This window comes from Mauremys reevesii, linkage group 10, assembly GCF_016161935.1.
Source record: "Mauremys reevesii isolate NIE-2019 linkage group 10, ASM1616193v1, whole genome shotgun sequence".
NCBI lineage: Eukaryota > Metazoa > Chordata > Testudines > Geoemydidae > Mauremys > Mauremys reevesii.
In genome coordinates, this window is record NC_052632.1 from 32,843,266 (window position 1) to 32,862,649 (window position 19,384).

The 19,384-nt window shown below is 40.7% G+C and overlaps 2 protein-coding genes across 7 annotated transcripts in view; one reads left to right on the forward strand and one right to left on the reverse strand.

Moving 5' to 3' along the window:
- Positions 1 to 11,152, forward strand: part of LACTB (lactamase beta) — a 32,672-nt gene extending 21,520 nt beyond the window's left edge. For all 3 annotated transcript variants that reach the window (XM_039492505.1, XM_039492504.1, XM_039492506.1), the window contains one exon: positions 7,599 to 11,152. In XM_039492505.1, coding sequence (XP_039348439.1) covers positions 7,599 to 8,130 — 532 coding nt within the window. In that variant the 3' untranslated portion in view covers positions 8,131 to 11,152. The remainder of the gene's footprint in view (positions 1 to 7,598) is intronic.
- A 2,364-nt stretch (positions 11,153 to 13,516) lies between these two features.
- RPS27L (ribosomal protein S27 like) lies at positions 13,517 to 17,939 on the reverse strand. Of its 4 annotated transcripts, none has more exons than XM_039493443.1 (4): positions 17,803 to 17,939; positions 16,162 to 16,270; positions 14,951 to 15,061; positions 13,517 to 13,705 (listed from the first exon to the last, which is right to left on the reverse strand). In XM_039493443.1, the coding sequence occupies exons 1-4, from the start codon at positions 17,806 to 17,808 to the stop codon at positions 13,677 to 13,679; spliced, it is 255 nt and encodes an 84-aa protein (XP_039349377.1). In that variant the 5' UTR covers positions 17,809 to 17,939; the 3' UTR covers positions 13,517 to 13,676. The 4 variants fall into 4 exon arrangements, with proteins under 4 accessions (XP_039349377.1, XP_039349379.1, XP_039349378.1 ...); XM_039493445.1 differs by lacking the exon at positions 17,803 to 17,939 and adding an exon at positions 17,083 to 17,480; XM_039493444.1 differs by lacking the exon at positions 17,803 to 17,939 and adding an exon at positions 17,181 to 17,478.
- Between the last annotated feature and the right edge of the window lie 1,445 nt (positions 17,940 to 19,384).

The following is a 19,384-nucleotide window of genomic DNA, read 5'->3' on the forward strand; positions in this document are numbered from 1 at the left end:
CTTGGGGGTCTTTCATGCAGGTTCCCACATCTGTACCCCACAGTTCAGAGTGGGGAGGGAACCCTGACAGTTGGATATATATGATCTCAGTTAATTAAATTAATCTACTGCCACTATAGCTTTCTGTTAATCAAGATGTCTGCTTGCATCCTGACAGGTTTCAGAGTAGCAGCCGTGTTAGTCTGTATCCGCAAAAAAAACAGGAGTACTTGTGGCACCTTAAAGACTAACACATTTATTTAAGCATGAGCTTTCGTGAGCTACAGCTCACGTCTTCGGATGCATAGAATGGAACACACAGACAGGGGATATTTATACATACAGAGAACATGAAAAGGTGGAAGTATGCATACCAACAGGCAGAGTCTAATCAATTGAGATGAGCTATCTTAGCAGGAGGAAAAAAACTTTTTGAAGTGATAATTAAGATGGCCCATAGAAGGTGTGAGGAGAACTTAACATAGGGAAATAAATTCAATTGGTGTAATGACCCAACCATTCCCAGTCTTTGTTTAACCCACAGTTAATAGTATCTAGTTTGCATATTAATTCAAGTTCAGCAGTTTCTCTTTGGAGTCTGTTTTTGAAGTTTTTTTGTTGCAAAATTGCCACCTTCAAGTCTGTCACTGAGTGGTTAGAGAGGTTGAAGTGTTCTCCCACTGGTTTTTGAATGTTATGATTCCTGATGTCAGATTTGTGTCCATTTATTCTTTTGCGTAGTGGGATCAGAGGGTAATGGCTTGTAGAATGTGGAGTTAGAGAGTTGCCCTCACTCTCACAGATCTTGGGAGACAAGCCAGTCCTTGCTTATAGACCGCCTCCCAACCTGAAGCAAATACTCACCAGCAACCGCACACCATACAACATAAACACTAACCCAGGAACCTATCCTTGCAACAAAGCCCGATGCCAGCTCTGTTCACATATCCATTCAAGTGACACCATCATAGGACCTAATCACATCAGACACGCCATCAGGGGCTCATACACCTGCACATCTACCAACGTGATATATGCCATCATGTGCCAGCAATGCCCCTCTGCCATGTACATTGGCCAAACCGGACAGTCTCTACGCAAAAGAATAAATGGACACAAATCTGACATCAGGAATCATAACATTCAAAAACCAGTGGGAGAACACTTCAACCTCTCTAACCACTCAGTGACAGACTTGAAGGTGGCAATTTTGCAACAAAAAAACTTCAAAAACTTCAAAAACAGACTCCAAAGAGAAACTGCTGAACTTGAATTAATATGCAAACTAGATACTATTAACTGTGGGTTAAACAAAGACTGGGAATGGTTGGGTCATTACACCAATTGAATCTATTTCCCTATGTTAAGTTCTCCTCACACCTTCTATGGACCATCTTAATTATCACTTCAAAAAGTTTTTTTCCTCCTGCTAAGATAGCTCATCTCAATTGATTAGACTCTGCCTGTTGGTATGCATACTTCCACCTTTTCATGTTCTCTGTATGTATAAATATCCCCTGTCTGTGTGTTCCATTCTATGCATCCGAAGAAGTGGGCTGTAGCTCACGAAAGCTCATGCTTAAATAAATTTGTTAGTCTTTAAGGTGCCACAAGTACTCCTGGTTTTTTTGCTTGCATCCTGTTTTTCTTAGTCGTCATGTCAATGTACATAATTTTGTTGAATTCAGGAATAGTCCATATTCCATACTACTTCTTTTTACATTTATTGCATTGCATCGGTGATTGTAGCAAAGAGTATCATACCATCAGCATATCTGAGGTTGGTTAAGAGGTGTCTTTTGTAATTTTAATTTTGTGTTTGAGGCTAGCAGCTGATAATCTGACCCACAAACCACACTCACTGTTGCTGTATCATTAAACAGCTGATTTAATTTTGTGTTATCAGATGATCTCCATGTGTACAAACATCTAGGATGCTGGATGAAGATATTTTTTTGTAATGACCAGATGATTAGAGCAGTGGTTCTCAACCAGGGGTACATGTACCCCTGGGGCACTCAGAGGTCTTCCAGAGGGTACATCAGTTCGTCTAGATATTTGCCTAGTTTTACAACAGGCTACATAAAAAGCACTAGCGAAGTCAGTACAAACTAAAATCATAGGTTTATACTGCTCTGTACACTACACCTGTACCCCGATATAACATGAATTTGGATATAACGTGGTAAAGCAGTGCTCCGGGGGGGCGGGGCTGTGCACTCTGGCGGATCAAAGCAAGTTCGATATAACGCGGTTTCACCTATAATGCGGTAAGATTTTTTTGGCTCCCGAGGACAGCATTATATCGGGGTAGAGGTGTATATGCTGAAATGTAAGTACAATATTTGTATTCCAATTTATTTATTTTATAATTATATGGTAAAAATGAGAAAGTAAGCAATTGTTCAGTAATAGTGCTGTGACACTTCTGTATTTTTATGTCAGAGTTTGTATGTTTTTAAGTGAGGTGTAACTTGGGTGAGCACAAGACAAATCAGACTCCTCAAAGGGGTACAGTTGTTTGGACAGGTTGTGAACCACTGGATTAGAGCAGCAGAATTCAGCTAAATGTCTTCCTTTCTCACTTTGTGAACCCAGACCATTGTTTTCCATTACTACTTTGAGAGCCTACAGCTCCATTGCTTACATTCAGGTCGCTAGTTACAAGGGTGATATCTTTATTTGATGTTTTAGTGAGTGTTGAGTCCTTTATGGAATTCATTAATCACATTGTCATCAACTTGTGTAGGGGTGTAAACCGGTTTGATGGAAAGACTGACTGGGTTTGCTCAAAGACAAATTTTAATGATTCTTTCACTGAGTGGATTATATCCAAGCACACACTTGGATGAGATTAATGTGACCCCATTTTCTCTCGTTTTCTTGAATCCTGAGTAGTCCACTGCATATCCATCCATCGTCTTTAAATGATCCTTACCCTTCCAACATAGCTTTGAGATTCCACATATTCCATCTTGCATCATTCCAATTCTTTCATCACAATGGAGAGGTTCCCTTCATACATACTCTCACATTCTGTGTTCCTACTCTGATTCATTTATGAAAGTTCAGGTCAGTCATTTTCTTTGGTGCAGACATCAGGCACAGTATTTCCCAGAGAACTTGGTGCAGCACCATCACAAGTACAGCCTGTGCTCTTAATGGCCGGAGTCTCCTCCCCAGTATTATTTGTTGTACCTTCTGGCCTGGGGGGGGTGTCTCATCTGTCCAGCGTTACATGTGGATCGCTTTGGCTTTGTTCTGCAGTAATACTTCTTGTCGGAGAAAGTACAGAAGGTTTCCTGTTGCTTTCCTCTGGTTTGTGGCTGCTGTTGGTTAAACCACTTACGGCAACTACATTAGGCTGTAGAATAGTCTCCCAAAGTAACTGGTGGGAACCCTATCACCTGAAACACTTAAAGCTAGGCAAAATGGTAGTGAACATGGTCTGAGAAGCAGTCCTGCACTGGCAAGGAAGATGCACTGGATAACCTACTGATTCTCTCGCATCCCTTATTTCTCTGAGAGAAGTCTACACTATAAGCAGTATAGTGGCAGCACTGCCACTGTTCCATTCTAGAGCTGTAGTGTAGACACTTGGTACAGCAGTTGAAGGGTTTTTTCCGTCGCTGTAGTAAATCCACCCCCCCAAGAGGTGGTAGGTTGGTCAGTGGAAGAATTCTTCTATCAACCTTGCAGTGTCTTCACTGGGGCATAGGTCAATTTAACTACGTCTCTTAGGGGTGTGAATTTTTTACATCCCTGATGGACATAGCTCCTAAGTTTTAGGTGAAGGTCACCTAATTCTTTGATCTTAGCAGTATGCTCTGAATAGCCCTATAATGGGACTGAAAAACAGCAGCAGATTGAACAACTAGTAACTACTTTTTTGGTTCTCTGCCTCCTGAATTTGTGTCACAGTGCCCTTTCCCATTGTTCTTTAGTTTTGCAATACATCATCTTTTTATATGTAATTTTTTTTCCTTCTGCTGTAAAAGTAACTTGTCAGAGCCATATCATACAGCTTAAAAAGTATGTACATGATCCCCTCTGCTGGTTCTGTGGTAGTATTAACATGACAAGAATTGTATGTGGTGTTGTAGCTGTATCAGTTCCAGGTAAAAAGATATTACTTCACCCACCTTGTCTATCTCAAGAATTGAGCATTCTGGGGTGTTATATCAGCCAGAGCTGGCCCAATACTATGGGGAGGAACCTCAAGGACCTTAAAAAGAGAAGAAACCAGACTGGAGTGTTCAGATAGGAGGCGGGGCCCGCTTTTCAAACCATTCAACAACTGATCAGTGGGGACATTCAGTACAACGTGCTAAAAATTAGGAGTTGAGTTCAATCCATTTGCACAAAACCTGTAAAACTCACTGTGGATGCTTGTATTGCCGGATGTGGCCACTGGACATTTTGGTCTGTGCATTCTCATGGGTGAGTTCAGACTCTAGTCTCAGTCCTTGGGGTCTGAATATGAAGGGGGTCACATTCAGATCTGCTCCCACGTGCTCTTTTTGGGGGATGTTTTGTCACATTGTATGAGGTTGTCTGGTCTGTGGTCTTCAGGCAGGAAAATCTTGTGACATCCTCGAAAACAGCCTTTCTCCGCTCTGTTTTGCTTTTCCCAGCATGCTAGAATATGATTGCTTGTCTGGTAGGTTAATTTCCTTCTCTGTTGCAATTTGTATGGATAAAGGGTCATGTAAGGAAAAACAGCTAAACTGTTGCCCCAAATTTGGGGTGTGTACCCCAGATTTTGATCAAGCTAATTTGCAACCTTATTGTATGCATTCAGCCACCGTGAATTAATAAAATAGAACACCACATAGTTGAGGATTAATTTGAACAAGTAGGGCTTCTGGAGGCAAGGTCAAAACTAACTGCGGGCTTGCAGTGTCTGCTAATCAGAACGGGAGGAGGGGAGAAAAGAGTCAACAAATTGAGACTGAAAGAAAATAAGTGGATGGCTATCTTGAGTTTGGGCACCTTTCATATAGAAGCTTATATGACTAAGATTGTTAGCAATGTTTGTGGATGAGTAGTTTATTGAAGTCAGGAGAGGTGATGACCCAGTAGGGGTAGCACTATGGGCTGTGTGTTTTGTAAAAGTTAGTTATAAAAAGACTAGATAATAGTGTACTTTGGAGCAGTCCTCTGAAGCTATCCTGAGACACTTTCCTGATACCATACTCCTTGGCGGAGAAGCTACCAGCCATTGCAGATCTCTAGTTAATTGCTCAATACCATCTCAGATTGTAGGTAATTATTTGGGATGTTCTAAACCTATTGCTTATGTCTGTGTGTGCTTTAATCTAATAAATTATAGCTTTAGATAAGAGCATGCTTACTTGTATTAGTCTTTCATCAGCCAGAAGCACTGTGTTCCCATTGATTTATTTCTGACACCGCCTGGAGTGAAACAGTTAAGTTACCACGGCTTTGGGTTCTGAAAACCCTGGGTAACAGAGTAACATTTACTCACGGGGCTATTTCCAGATTCCCTTGTTGCTTCTATATCTTGGCTTTTACAGTAGGCTTTAAGTTCTGTTTAAAGTTCTAGGTTTAACTTTTTATTATTTATTTGTATTACAATAGGACTTAGAGGTTAACAGTGAACAGTTTGTGCTAGGCACTCACTGCACATACCTAGAGAGATGGTTCCTGTCTTAATGAGCTTACAACCTAAATAGACAAGACTGAAAAAGCATTAGGGAAAGGGATATAAAGTACAAATGAACAGGGATGGTTTGCAAACATCTTATTAGTTCCGTGATTTTTGAGGGGGAGGGCAGTTAAGGGATTGGGTTTCTTTAAATGTTTTGTTGGGGATTCGTTAGGCGATCAGTTAAATGGAAATGCAAAGGAAGAGAGGGGAAAATTGCTGGGAAGGATAAAAGGAACATGGAAGGCAGGTGGAGGTAGTCAGGTCTAGAAATTGTGAGGGAGGCATGGGTGTGGAGGGTTGGAGCAAACAATCAGTTGGCTCAGGGAAGAGAATGTCTAGAGTAAAAACTGCTGCAAGGACTCTGGTCTTTCTCTCTGGCTGAATACCTGCTGCAACTGGCTAATTCTTTGGCTGGTGCTGTTCAGGAGTTTCTTTTAATCTATAACTTTCTGCGATCGGGTGTATCAGGCATTTGCTGCCTGCTGCCAGAGACCTCACTGCCTTGGTACAACCTGCCCTAGGAAAAGAAGGGCAATGAGTTGGGACCTCCAGTTGTTTAGAAAGGCCTCCCCCAGTCAGCTGCTGGCGGAACCAGCAAGTTGTTTTCCTCTCTGCAGTTGGAAGGCTGGGAGCAGGCAAAGGCCGATCAGGGATCAGCAGGCCAGATGATAAGGACTGGCTGCTATCAGATGGCAGTTCTGGTGAAGCAGAAGAAAGGATCTTCACTCTGCCTTAGCCCACAAAGCCAGGCTTTGTCAGGGGCTAATTCTGACCACTCTTCTCTTTTAGGTCAGTGAGAGCCTTTTGATTTATTTTGTGGCATGTGAGCCCAATATTAATTGGACTTTGAATTAGGCATGCTCACTTCACAGGACACCCCCAGCTTCAGGCAGCTCCATGACACACTTCTATCAGTATTGCTAAGCCGAGGCATGGTACATTTAGGCCTGGTCTACACTGGGGGCGGGGGGATCAATCTAAGTTATGCGACTTCAGCTACGTACTTAGATCTACTTACCGTGGTGTCTTCACTGCAGTAAGTTGACAGCTGATGCTCTCCCGTGGACTCTGCCTATGCCTCTCGGCTGATGGAGTACCGGAGTCAATGGGAGAGTGTTCAGCAGTCGATTTATCGTGTCTAGACTAGACACAATAAATCGACCCCCGCTGGATGGATCGCTGCCCATCAATCCAGTGGGTAATGTAGAGAAGCCCTGGGTTAGAAAAAAGGAGTAAGCCATATTTGGTGTGACTTGCTTTTGTGGATTGCAGACTCTGAAGGTGATTAGAACTTAGGTTTTAGTAATTTTAAATGCATCCCTAAAGTGAGTTTGCAGTGTATGGAGCACACTGATGTTGAACAAAGTTTAGTACTCTCTGTCCTTTTGTCTGTTATGAAACACATGCTCTTGGGGACAAATAGCAGCCACTGGGTAAGACTATCAGAGCAAGAGTCCTGAGATCCATTTTTAGCAGAATTTACTCTCACTGTGCATTTACTGCCTTTATGCACACAAATATGTATTGAACTACAAGCCACATACTTTATCCTTCCTCTAACCAATCTCCTACATTGCCCTACAGAATCTTACTGCAGGATTTCTCCGTTTTCTGTCTGGGCTGCAGAACAATGTCCTGCTGCTTTTAGGGTTTTCTGGGCTTGTGGAAGGTGAGCAAGTTTTGGTGTGTTTTTGTATCCTGAATTCTCAAGCTGTTTTTAATCTCTGATAGCTGTAAACTCCATGGCATCAGAAATCCAGAGTGTTGAACTGGTCCCTAGTACATGACAATTACAACTCCCAGTATTAAAATGGCACTGAATTGCACAGTGTCTTGAGAGTGCGCTGTCCCATCACTGTTTTGCTTTTATTATAACCTAGAAAATTAAAAGATTATTATTTCCATTTTATTTATGGGTGACAAGTAAAACTTTCTTGTTTAATTCTAGGTGTTATGTTTGCAACAAAAAAGGACGGCTCGTAAATGCACCCTATGTGGACAACTCCTACAAGTGGGCTGGTGGTGGCTTTCTTTCATCAGCGGGTGACCTCCTGAAATTTGGAAATGCCTTGCTGTACAGTTATCAGGTTGGACAGTTTAAAAACAGTGCCAACAAACTTCTTCCTGGCTACCTCAAACCAGACACTATTACAATGATGTGGACCCCAGTGCCAAACACTGAGGCATCATGGGATAAGGATGGTAAATATGCAATGGGTTGGGTTGTTGTGGAGAAACAGCAAGAATATGGTTTTTGCAGACAGCAGCGACACTACGTCTCCCATACTGGTGGAGCAGTTGGTGCAAGCAGTGTCTTGCTTATTCTTCCTGAAGAGTTGGACTCTGAGGTTATAAACAGTGGGTTAGTGACACCTCCCAGAGGAGTAGTTGTTAACATTATTTGTAATATGCAGTCAGTTTCCCTCAACAGCACTGCCTTAAAGATTGCAAAAGAATTTGATAAAGACAAATTGGCATGATACTTTGATTAAAATATAGGGTAGGTCTGAATAACTGTACTGTTGTATTGAAATAGGAACAAAGTTTTAAAAAAACAAAACATAAGGGTACATGTGAGCTCCAAGATTGCTAGGAATACACATTTCTGAGAGAATGCATCAGATTGTAAAGAAATTAACCTATATGACTTTTGTTAGTGGTGCTACATTTTAGTGCATTTGGAAGTCTTCGCTCAGGGAAGTAGCTATATAGTTGCTAATTTATGGAAAAGGGGGGAAAAGACCTTCCAAGAGAAGTTATTTTGCAAATCACCAATGTTGTAGCAATGTTTTTTCATATCAAGCCAAGGTACTGACCAGTCGAGATCAATAAATATTATTGTTGGCCTTTACCAGAAAGAGGGTGATGTTTACTCTTGTCTTCTAGACATTTTTGTATTAGCAAATAGTTTCCTTAAATGTAGTAAAAGTAAGGAAAACTTGTATAGAATCAAATAATAAGAAAATGCAAGACTTGACTTCGTTTATTGCCATGTTACATTTTTCACATTCATGCTGGCCAAAGTTGTGTTCACCAGTATTTTTGAACAGTCACTTTAAAAATAGAGATTTCGCTTTTTAAAAAACATTGAATACAAAGTTTTGTACTTCTGTCCAAAAACAAACCCCACTGAAATTAAACTGAAGTTGCTCCCAGGCTGAGGATGCACACTAGATTTCAGCAGAAGCATGTTTTTAGCAGAGTTGTAACTCTCAAGTTCCTGTTCAAAATTAGAAAAAGATGAAACTTAGCATGGTGAGTTAAGCTGATTTTTCATCTTTTAGAGGACTGCTTTTCTATTCTAACTGGGCACAAAACAAATAAGTGAAGCCAGCCTGCTGGCCCAGTGGTATTCCTTTACTCTTTTGTGTTGGATCAGAATTAAAATATTCTATATAATGAGCAAAATCAAGAGAGATTACTCTTGAAGTCAATATCAAAATTCCCATTGACTTCAAGAGGAGAAAGATCACACCCAGAGTATCTCTCACTTCCCAATTCAGAAGCTGTGCTGTGCAGACAACTCTGCTCAATGGTAATCCCCTCTGGATGAGCAAGAAGTGATGCTGAGAGCTTTCCAAAGGAAATCTCATTTCTTTGCTGTAGAGGCACAAGGAATATTGAATCAGGGATCCAGCACCTAAGGGTGCTGCATAATGGCTGTGGAGGGTCTCTTCTCTTTTCCTCTTTCCATAAGGACACTAAAGAAAATTAGCTAAATGATCTCTGCTTAGTATTTAGTCATCCTCACTTAAAAATAATCTACAGTGTTTCAGAGTCCTCTTTAATCTAGTTTTGACCTGAATATCTTCAGTATGGGCAATTATGTTCTTTTTGGCAGGTTATTCTATTGTTTAATTAAAACGGTTACAAAAGGCTTCCTACTACTTTATTTTTTCTTAATTTTAAATAATTTTGGTTATACTTTCTAACAGAAAAACTTGTCTAAAATTCCCATAAAACCTTGTAGACAAGGACATATTTTATGTATCTCCTTATCACCTTTTTTTGTTGTTTTTACATTATCATTATTTTTAATCCTTTTTTTTTACTGTAGATGTGTCAAGTTCTTAGTTTCCCCTACAAATTTAACATATTTAGCCCAGATTGAGTTTCTTGGAGTGCAAGAACTGCTTAAATCTATTAACTTTGTTCCTTTCATGTGCATCTTTTGGTTAAACTTGTCACCAGCAAAACAATTTTTGATACTGGCTTTGTAGCCAGTCTTGTCTTCCTTCTTCAGTGACAAGGCCATTGTGTGCCCTCTATTTAAAAATAATAATAATAATAATAATAATAATAATCAGGAATTTTACAAGAACTGAAATGTTTTATCATTTAATATATACACTTACTGAAGTTTGAGCAAATGGAAAGGTGGCACAACATGCATATAATTTAAATATGCATGACTGTATGGGTAATGCAGAGTTGAGGCATCACCCATGTTCCTTTTGTTCTAATGTAAAATTTATTTAGAGATGGCCAAGTGTTCACAGGCTCAAAAGCAATCTGCAGAATATGATCATGATGAAGACTTGCTATAATAGTAGATCTTCTGTATTCTCATTTTTTGAGTTGTGATTACAATGCAACAATCTGGATTTTAGGTGTACAGAATGGAAAATGAAACTACATTAATTCATAGTTCAAGTTGTGGGTTTTTTGTAACATTTAAAGTATGGTCTTAATTCATTTATTTTAGCAAATGTTTTGCTTAATTTTAATGGATTTTGATAAAGCTGTACACCTGTAATCCAGAATACTGTTTTAGTATTAATAGTGAGTTAAAGGAATTTAAGTACACTTTTTTCTTCCTGTATATTGTGCACAGAGCTTCAGGTTGGTGTACCCAAAAAAAAGCACTGAACTCCCCGCCACATGTAGTTAGCTACTCACAATGCTACTGCTGCTGTTGATATTGCAGAGCTTGGCTAGCATTCTTTTAGCCCCTGTGCTTGCATACTTCACTGGTGATGTATTTCTTCATGAGGTTGCAATACAGGAAAAACGTTGGATATGTACATCTTTCTCCAGATTATATCTGGTTTTGCAGGAGCATGCCCTCACCCTTAGTCAAAACCTTAAACACAAAAGTTGCTCCAAAATGAATCTCTTAACACTGATGCAGGTGCCACAGCACTGCTTAGCAATTCTGTTTCTCTGCCTGAAGGGTCAGGATACTACAGGCAGTAGCTGAGAGAATATTGATTGGCTTGCCTGTCCCTAACCCTACCACCACTCTTAACATTAATTTCAGAGATTTGACTTCTACCATATGGAGAAATACCATGTCAGTGCTGCTTTCACATTTCTCCTATGTTATAGTTTGAGATATGACATACCAAGACATCTATTTTATTATAGATCTGTGATATTTAGGAATCTGTGTAAACCGCTGACAATTCTGCTAATTAAATGTAAATGCCTGTCTAGTGTTTTCATGATTATAGTTAGTTATTTTATGCCTTTAATAAAATGAGTTTTTATTGTTTAACTATTTGTTTTGTGCTAAGCGAGTTTGCTTCTTGGCTGACCAAAACTGTATTTTTATATCAGTATTAGGTCTATTCAACAATTTTTTTAATTTACCAAATGTTGGAAAAAAATGCTCATGGAAGCTGAGGATTGGGTTACTTCTAACGTAGCCAGGAGCTACTTTGACATGTCTGTATTGTCAAAATCAGTTAATGTAATTTTTAACCTAAATCTTAACACTGATGGAAAAATATATCCAGTAGGAACGCTCTTACAGTGACTTGATAAATGTTGCGCAATAGCATAAATCTGTACTGTTTCATAAACAGAACATGAGTTGTTTGCCCTGGATGGCTTAGTTCCTGCAGGGTTCATGAACAGATAGTGTATGAGCTATTAAATGCAGAAACACTAAAAGGTAAAACTTTTACCCTAACATGCCGTTGTTTTATTTTTTTCGTTGTCATATAAATACTCCGAAATAGTGATCTTTGTTTAATCGTTCTTAAAAGTAAGGGTTTTTTGGTTGTGGGGAGGGGGTTTAGGAAAAACAAACTCACTAAACATTTCACTGGATCAGATAAAGATATAATATAACGTGTAAAAACCCAAGCATATTGCTAAGACCACCACAGAGCATACAGCACTAGTGATAGGAAACACCCCAATGTAGATATTTGAAATGGGTATGAAAGCAAGATTCATGGCAAGAAATAAGTTTGAAAACACTTTTAGCAATCAAAGCTACTAGTGAGAACATTTTACCAGTGTACAGTATAGCAGTTGCAGACTTTCTCTATCCAAAAAGAACATACTTTTGGATACTTACCTCACTGTGGAGGTATTGTGTCTGATTGCTTTTATTTTTTTTTATTTTTTAAAAAAAAGGCGTTCTTGAAGGTAAATCAGAATCACTGGTTGATGTAATTTCCCTATATGGAAGCATTACCGAGTTTACATCTCATTTAAGCTACTGCCAACAGCCAGGATTAGACAATGACAAGATGGGTTATTCAGCTACTCTGGTTTGGCAGTACTTAGTTATTCCGTGTTTTCTTAAAATCTCATGTGAAAAGGGTATCAAACACTAATTTTAGCTTGTGCTTATATCTAGAAAGAATTGTCTGTCTTGCCTCATTGGCATTTCTAACAATCTGTGGGTAGTGTTTAGCCAACCTAGGGCAATTTGAATGACACATCAAATCTGACTTGTTACTTTGCTCTTAAGTTATCCTGTGTTTGTCATGAAATCTCAATATGGTTTAAAGTCACTTGATCCCTACATAACTATTACATATTCTACCAACTGACACAAGCCACTTTGCACCTTTAGGAAAAACACATACATACTAAGAATTTTTTTTAAATGAAGAGATGGACACTAAATTCATGCTCACTCTCTAAGTGCAGTAAAACATCTCACAAACTGATGCAAATACAGTATCAAGCATTCTTTATTGATTTTAAGCTGACATGCTCTTACCACAAAAGAATACAGTTTAAATTGGGAAAGAAAATTTCCAATGCCAGCCAAATGACGAGAAGACGTACTTAATTTGTGCAATTTTGAAAAAAAGTTCTGTTTACATATAAATCAAGACATTACTATAAAATTATTCTTCTTAAGATACAGATTTAAGAATGCACTGTTTACATGGCTTACCATGTAAAGAAATAACTGAAATGTCAATTCTGTTAGTATTCCACGGCAATTTAGAAAGAGAAGCAGTCCTTTTAAAAACAAAAGCCAACCAATTTTTTTTCTTGCTCAGGTGAACTGGGTAATTGTTATGCATAATATCTTTTCAGACTTTAAAATGCTAGTTCATGGTCTCATAACAGGATAAAACCTATTTAAGAGCAATGTACTAGACTTAACAAGCATTATACCAAGATACTTTATTTTCTAGATTAACCCTGTCACTGCATGGAACTAATTTTTTTAATTGAATGTTATTCATTTCCTTGTGACTTGATGCCATTCACAGCTCTCTAATAGTTTGCTGTCTAATAGGTATTTGTTCATATACCATATCCCCTATACATAGAGAATGCTTTCTAGTTTTCCTGTGGAAAAATGTTTGTTTTTATATACCCATCTAGCAATTTTAACCCCATGTCTCACAGCAGTGGCATTAAAAAAAAAAAAAAGCTTAAATATACAAAATGTATTCCTACAGCAGTCTCCATTTGTAAGTGCACTGGCACTTGCCTTTCATTTCTATAGCTGATATAGCAGTGGTGATTACTCAGTTTATAATTAACAAAACAGTGTGCAGCAAGTCTTAAGTTCCAATTCTTGTGTGGAATGGCATCACCCATTCAAAATACAGTAATAAAAAGCTATAAAAATAGAGCTCAATTACCCATAGACTTCTAGGAAAAATCTGCACATTAAGACGTTTTATTGGGGGGAAAAAAAACCCACCAGGTAACCGCTAGTGTTTCTTACAAAGTTGAACAATTAACTTGTTAGATTAACCGACATTTTTGAACAGATAAGGCTTCCAGGAGCATATAGCATGAGTCATGTTGGCAAAGGGAGCATTCAATGCTGCTTTCTTCTAAATGAGCAACCTGTAAACAAATCACATAAAAGGATATCAAACTGGGATAGTCCTTAAGTTGTTATAGGAGCCAACCCTGAGAACATCCTATTGCCCTTGCCATTTCTGTAGCTGAGTTTACATAAATAATGGGTTTAATTTACTTTTTCTCTACAGGACATTAAAGTGAAAAATTAGCATTTCAGATCAGGCCTAATCTGATTATAATAATGACATAGCTACATTTTTATATCTCAATGTGCAGTGAGAGGGGCTTTATGCCTATGCCATTGAAAGCTTAACTTTGCATCTTTTTAAAGGCAGATCTCCTGCTCTCTCCTCCAATGGCTAACACCCTAAATTGCAGTGACTTATCTGGCAAGGGTGGGTTGTTCTGTAGCTTGGTCAGCCAGCAGCCTTATTCCAGGCACCCTGCACTCTTGTAAACTCTTCTGTGAATGTACATAGATGCATCACTACTATTTAATACCTATATATCCACAGTTGTTGGACTGTTTTACCACTGAAAAGTATAACCCAGAAATCAACTTTTAATGCATACTTTTCCAAAAAGAGATTAAATATAACCTCATGGGGTTTTTTTTATACCACTTTTCATATCTTAAGCATTTTGCTACACTTGAATAGTAACAAGTTAAACACTGGTTCTACCCCAGTTATCTATGCAAACAGAGCCGCCATCATTTACTCAACTATAGTTTAACAAAAACAAATTTTAATCCCAGGGAATGTTAAGTAAGGAATCTTGCTGATACTAGGGGGAGAGGGCAAACTGAGACTGTTTTAATCTGACAGCAGTACCCCACAACATAACAGTGAACGTGTGACCCAGGGATTTAAACCTCATAAGCTTCAGGTTCAGAAGTAAATGAACCATACTATAAACTTTGGCCATATGCTTTCCATTACTGTTAATCTGAAAGGAATTACAACTCAGAGTATAGGGAATCATTAAAGCCTATTCAGGGTGTTTAATTTATACAGTATTTGATGAATACTGGTTTAGTTACACCGCCCTTATATAATACAAAAAAGATGAGCTGCATATACAGTTGCAATCCAGCTCCCAATTTACCAGAAATCAACACTTCTCAAACACACACTCATTTCAGAGGGATTTGAAGAACGTTGTTAATTTTCAGTCTTTGGTTTTTAAGCCACAGAGAAAATTAAAGCTTTAGCACTTTGCAAGTATATTAATGCACAGCCTTCAAAAGGAATAAAACTGGCTTAATTATTAAACATACTCCCTTACCTTCTGTAAGCCTGGCCTTTCCTCCAGTAGGCTGGCACAACACAGTTGAGCACCCAACACACAGAACCACTGTCTGAGCATGGCTGAACACCGTGGTGATCTTGTAGCATCCTAAAAGGGAATATTGGTAGACTTCATTAAAGTGACCCAGGTTAAATGTTTAAAGAGACATAGCAAAGTCTGCATTTATTTGGTTTACAACCTTCCTCCAACAAAAAGTTGGCAACTGCAAGATACTAGACAATTAAATTTAAAAGTGCCTGATATTAGCAGTTGGACATTGCATGCCATAGGTTGCCTACCCCTGTTGTAGGCAACCTATGGCATGCATGCCGAAGACGGCACGTGAGCTGATTTTCAGTGGCACTCACACTGCCCAGGCCTGGCCACTGGTCCGGAGGGCTCTGCATTTTAATTTAATTTTAAATGAAGCTTATTAAAAAAATTTAAAACCTTATTTACTTTACATACAACAATAGTTTAGTTATATATTATAGACTTATAGAAAGAGACCTTCTAAAAATGTTAAAATGTATTACCAGCACGCAAAACCTTAAATTAGAGTGAATAAATGAAGACTCGGCACACCACTTCTGAAAGGTTGCCAACCCCTGGCCTACAACAATACAAGTTACTCTAGGATGGCACATAATTGTGTTACTGAATCAAGCCTTGTCTACAGTATCTAGTTAATCTCTCACTATTATGACTCCATCTGGGCAGAATTAGATATGACTGATTAAAATGCCAAGAACTAGCTTACATTCATACTCCCATTATTAGTACCACGAGTGCATTTGGAATAATGGAAGATTAACAAAAGTACAGCTAAGAGTTTCTCCTATTTTGAGTCACCAGAACAAAAGGCTGGTTTTCGTTGCCAAAACCCCATCCATTTCACTCAAACTTTTAATATACATTTGGAAGAAAAATTAAGAGCCTGAAGCATAAGAGAGCTCCCAAGTCAGTCTTCTGGCAAAAACAAGTGAAATCCTGATATTTCTAATATAAGAAGCAAACAGAAGTGTTCTGAAAAAAAATATCAAACCATCTTTACTGGAGCACAGAAAGTACACCCATGTTCCCTTTTATAGCAGGTTTACATCACAATTAGGAATGACATTTCATTGACCTTTTGTTATCACTCTTCACTAAATAGAAGTTTCATTACTGTTATGCATAGTGAAAGGGTAAAGCGCTTAAATATTTACCTGGACACTTTACATCCATAAAGTAGGAATTTGGACTCTGCACCAGACGTTTCTTTTTGTGCTTTCTCTTCTCCTCCTCTAGAGATGGATGTGCTATGTCTCTATCCAACTAGAGTTAATAGCAAAAAAAAGGGTAAGTCATGGTATTGGATGGTAAATACTGCTCAATCCAGTTACATCAGTTGGATAGGAGACTTCCTGTTGATGTTATGCTGCTGTTTTGTTCCTAGTTAGTATATGCATATTAATGCGCAAATTCCAGTGCATTAAAACGAAACCACAACATATGCAAGCATTTGTGTGTTAGAAGCAGCTGCAATACCATCATTACCTTTGGAGATGCTTCTTATTGTAATGTAATAGAACATGTACTATACTAGGACACACACTATTACATCATTCTTACCAATGCAATGTCTCACAATATTGAGCTAGCTGCATGAATGAATTAATCACTCTTGACTAAAAAAAATCAGATGTGAGCAGTGGAATAAAGAAAACTGGCAATGATTTCTGGATAGTTTGTTTCAGAAAGGAATTTCCCGTTCTACAGTCTCTCGGTGTCTAAAATCAGTGTGAAAACATCAGGCTGCCATCACTGGAAAGGCTAAGTGGGTTGCTAGAAGCAGCATTTCTACACAAACGAAACAGGAATGCATGGAAGAAACAAAGCCGCTAAAAACATGCATAATAGAACCGATGATTAAAGAAAACTCCTAAAACCTAGGCCACTGAGCTAGCTCAAGGTAGCTGGAGTGCAGCCAATAAGCCAAGCCCAGTACCATGTGATTGATTGTTCCTTGAACTGCTTTTCAAAAGACAGCCCCACAGCTGCCACCTGGTAATCTGATAGTTCAGAACAGATTAAACCAATTAAGAACCCAACCCTCCCAAAGTGCAAACAAGTGTCCTCCATGTTACCAGAGCAGAAATGAAAAGGGAGCTCAATCCTCCTGTCCTTGACTTGAATGACTAAACTTTGTCTTCACTAGAGCAGGATGAGATGCAACACCCCCTACCTGGACTCCCTCCTGGCAGAGACAGTCCACTCTCAAGATACAGGAAGAGGACGAGGGCACGAAAAGGGATTTGGACAGGTCCCACTACAGGGCAGAAGGGGGCAGGCTCAGCAGTCAGCCCCCTGGGTTAACAGACCCCAATACAGGGCAGGCCTTGGAGATTGGAGCTCGGCTGCTATATTCTGAGAATCCCACGTGAGACGCCTGTAACGGGCGTCCCGGCACGTGCGAAAGGCACTCGGCGCCCCCAGGCTCCCGTGAGCACGCGGGCGCCCTGCTAACGTCGCCGACTCCCTCCCTCCAAAATTCCACGGGTGTCAGTTACTCCGTCCCGCAGTGCCGTTCGCGTCACGTGGGCGCGCCCCCTCCCCAGTGTCCCTCCCGCCCAGCGCAGTGGCAGGAGAATTCCCCCGGCCCCCCGCGTCACACCTATCCAGGTCACGAGGGGAGGGTTGCCCGCGAGCGGCCCGCACTGCGGGCCCCTGGAGCTGGGTCCCATACACAGGGCTGTGGCAGGGGGGCACATTCCCTTGGCCGCAGTCTGAGGCCCCTCACCCCACCCTTCAGGGGGCTGCCAAGCTGATTCGCTCCGGGTCCCAACATTGTAAACAAAACAACTCACAGGCATGTTGTCTCCCCAACCGGAAGTACCCTTCGACTGACTGAGCAGCGAACGGGGCGGGCCTGTCGGGCCACGGCAGCGAATCGGGGCTCATAGTCCGACTTCCGCTTCAGGGAGGCGGCGCGCAAGAAGCGTGGTGGTCTGTACTCTATGGTTCACGTGGAGCTTTTCTCCCGCCTACGGCGGGGCTCGGTGATTCTCTGTCTTGGAGAGTGGCGGGAACCCGAGCGCTTTTCTCCCCGTTTCCTCCGCGTGAGTCCTGCCGCCTGCCCGGGACTTGCGCTACGATATGGAGCCCGTTAGCCCGCCTGAAGTCCCGCTTGCAGCTGCCCACAGACAGGACGGAGCGGTGGGCACAACCCCAGGCCCCGCGGCCTGATCCCAGCCGCCCCACACCAGTGGCGTGCTCCGGGGATGGCTGGCTAGCCACTGGGCACCCCTTCCTTAGAGGGCGGGCGGCCGGGCCCCAAGGCCTGGCTGCCCTGCGGAGACCACAGGGCCCAGCACCCAACCCTGAGGTTAGCCCTTCAGCGGTGACCAAGCCAGTCCCCCAGAGACAGCAGGCGAGCCTCAGGCCTGGCTCTCTGCAGTACAAAACATTGGCGCTACAAAACCTTTCTTCTACCAAGAAAACCTCCACCTCATTCTGCAGGAAGTGCCCCAGGAGGACCCTGTAGTGCAGTGGCTCTCAACCTTTCCAGACTGCTGTATCCCTTTCAGGAGTCTGTTTTGTTTTGCATACCCCAAGTTTCACCTCACTTAAAATGGCCTGCTTACAAAATCAGACATAAAAATACCGAAGTGTCACAGCACACTAGTAATGAAAAATTGCTCACTTTCTCATTTTTACCATATAATTATAAAATCAATTGGAATATAAATATTGTACTTACATTTCAGTGTGATACTTGAGCCCGTGTTTCACTTGTGAGCCTTGTCTGAAGCCCGAGCCCTGCCCCCCGGGACTGAAGCATGTAATTTAGCTTTCTGGGCCCCCTGTGGTGTGGGGCCCCAGGCAATTACCCTGCTTGGTACCCCCTAATACTGGCCTTGCACTTGCAACCCCCTAAACCTGTCCAGGTTGAGAAACTGATATAGAAGACAGGTTTCAGAGTAGCAGCCGTGTTAGTCTGTATCCGTAAAAAGAACAGGAGTACTTGACTTGCATCTGAAGAAGTGGGTATTCACCCACGAAAGCTCATGCTGCAAAACGTCTGTTAGTCTATAAGGTGCCACAGGATTCTTTGTTGCTTTTAGGAGTACTTGTGGCACCTTAAAGACTAACAAATTTATTTTAGCGTGAGCTGCAGCTCACTTCTTCGGATGCATAGAAGAAGTGAGCTGCAGCTCACGAAAGCTCATGCTAAAATAAATTTGTTAGTCTTTAAGGTGCCACAAGTACTCCTGTTCTTTTTGATCTAGAAGAGTTGAGTACCCCCTGGAAGGCCTCTCTGTACCCCCAGGGGTATGCATACCCCTGGTTGAGAAACACTGCAGTAGTGTTTCAGGCCATTATATAGGCTTTCCACTTTTTATGGTTTCTTCTCTAGAGCACACAAATTGAGTTATGACACAATAACAT

What these genes read in the sequence shown, in the direction of transcription:
- RPS27L (XM_039493443.1), bottom strand. An exon ending in TATGGATGTAAAGTGTCCAG is followed by an intron (nt 15,062 to 16,161) that starts GTAAATATTTAA and finishes ATTCCCTTTTAG; the next exon opens with GATGCTACAAGATCACCACG. An exon ending in AAAGGCCAGGCTTACAGAAG is followed by an intron (nt 13,706 to 14,950) that starts GTAAGGGAGTAT and finishes ATTTGTTTACAG; the next exon opens with GTTGCTCATTTAGAAGAAAG.